Source organism: Eimeria mitis, genomic scaffold (assembly GCF_000499745.2).
Source record: "Eimeria mitis Houghton genomic scaffold, Emh_scaff2153, whole genome shotgun sequence".
NCBI lineage: Eukaryota > Apicomplexa > Conoidasida > Eucoccidiorida > Eimeriidae > Eimeria > Eimeria mitis.
The window spans coordinates 2,926-4,234 of record NW_013570478.1 but is presented as its reverse complement, the minus strand read 5'-3'; the positions used below and the strand labels follow the sequence as shown (position 1 = coordinate 4,234).

Genomic DNA, 1,309 nt, shown 5'->3' with positions numbered 1-1,309 from the left:
ATATATATATATATATATATATATATATATATATATATATATATATATATATATATACAGAGAGAGAGATGTTCTGCAGCCATTGAAGCTGCTTCCTTCTACTTCATTTGCTTGCCTGTGGTGCGCTCAGGGGGAAACCGTGAAGACCGCGAAAGTGAGTTACCAGCGCACCGGCACCTACGCCTACGCGCCTCATTCGGATCCTCTCGATGGTTGCTCTGCAGCTGTTACCTATTGGAAAGGTGCCCACGTCAACTTTGGAGAGCTCCCACCTGTGTACGAAGGAGAAAAAGGGGTGTATAAAGAAAGCCGCAACCGTTCGCTTGTGGCCCTGTACAACCCTAAGAAAGATGCCACAATTGACTGCGCGTACATCACTTGCCCCATCACCTCCACGACCACCACAACCGCCTCTACCAGCGAAACGACTACAGAAGAATCTACAACTGTGAGTGGGGGTCCTGCGGGTCTCTCTGTAACTCATGAAGCAGATGCTGCGCCATCGGCGAGCGTGGAAGGCCAGGGAAACGATGCAGCAAGTGCACCCTTCGCCTACCCTGCTTCCTACGGAGAAGGAAGCCAAAGCCACCAGCACGGCGGACCTTCTGTTCGGCGCCTCGCCGATGCTGCAGAGACGGTTACCAGCCTCGTTTGCCTCACCAATCCTGCAGCACTTGTAGATAAAGAGAAGCCCTTCTCGTACGTTGTTCAGACTATGCCATCTCGCTTTCATCTTGGTTGCCTATCCTCCGCTCTTGCTATTTGTATTCCTTGATTCTCACTGCATCGAAAAATATGCTTTCACCAGCTGTTTACACTTATTTCGCCTCCTTCAGTCATTTCCAAGCTCTACTGAAGCATTTGCTTGTAGGAGGTTCAGATATTACTTGGATTTTGCTGCATCATCTGTACAGTGTTGTTTGTGCTCTTGGATTCTTTCTTGCTCTCTTCTGTTGATGCTTGTGTGCCTTCAAAGCGCTGCTTAGTTGCACTTTCTCCCCGCTTACTGTACGTTACAGTATTCGTTTCGTGCCGCATTATGTTTGAACCTTCTTTCCTTAACCGTGCATGAGGTTGTTTCCTTCTATTTTCCGTTATGTCGGTTTCTTAGTTTTGCTCGTGCGCCTGTTGTTCCCTCGTGACTCCCTATGGCTTCCATGCTGGGCTTTGCCACATTTTCTTGCTGACGTGTAAGGCGTACTTGTTATCTTATGGTTTATTTCCTCTCGTTATGTTTGAGCTTCTGCGCAGCGAGGATGTCTGGGAGGAGATAAAGGACGCAATAGAGAACTCCGCTTCTGCATCTACG

At 48.1% G+C, this 1,309-nt stretch overlaps 1 protein-coding gene across 1 annotated transcript in view; it reads left to right on the top strand.

Annotated features, from left to right (window-relative positions):
• Window positions 1-1,309, top strand: part of EMH_0049430 (SAG family member) — a gene marked incomplete at both ends in the record, with an annotated part of 2,546 nt that overhangs the window by 883 nt on the left and 354 nt on the right. Inside the window, 2 exons of the mRNA XM_013496531.1 lie at window positions 131-699; window positions 1,252-1,309. Coding sequence (XP_013351985.1) covers window positions 131-699; window positions 1,252-1,309 — 627 coding nt within the window. The remainder of the gene's footprint in view (window positions 1-130; window positions 700-1,251) is intronic.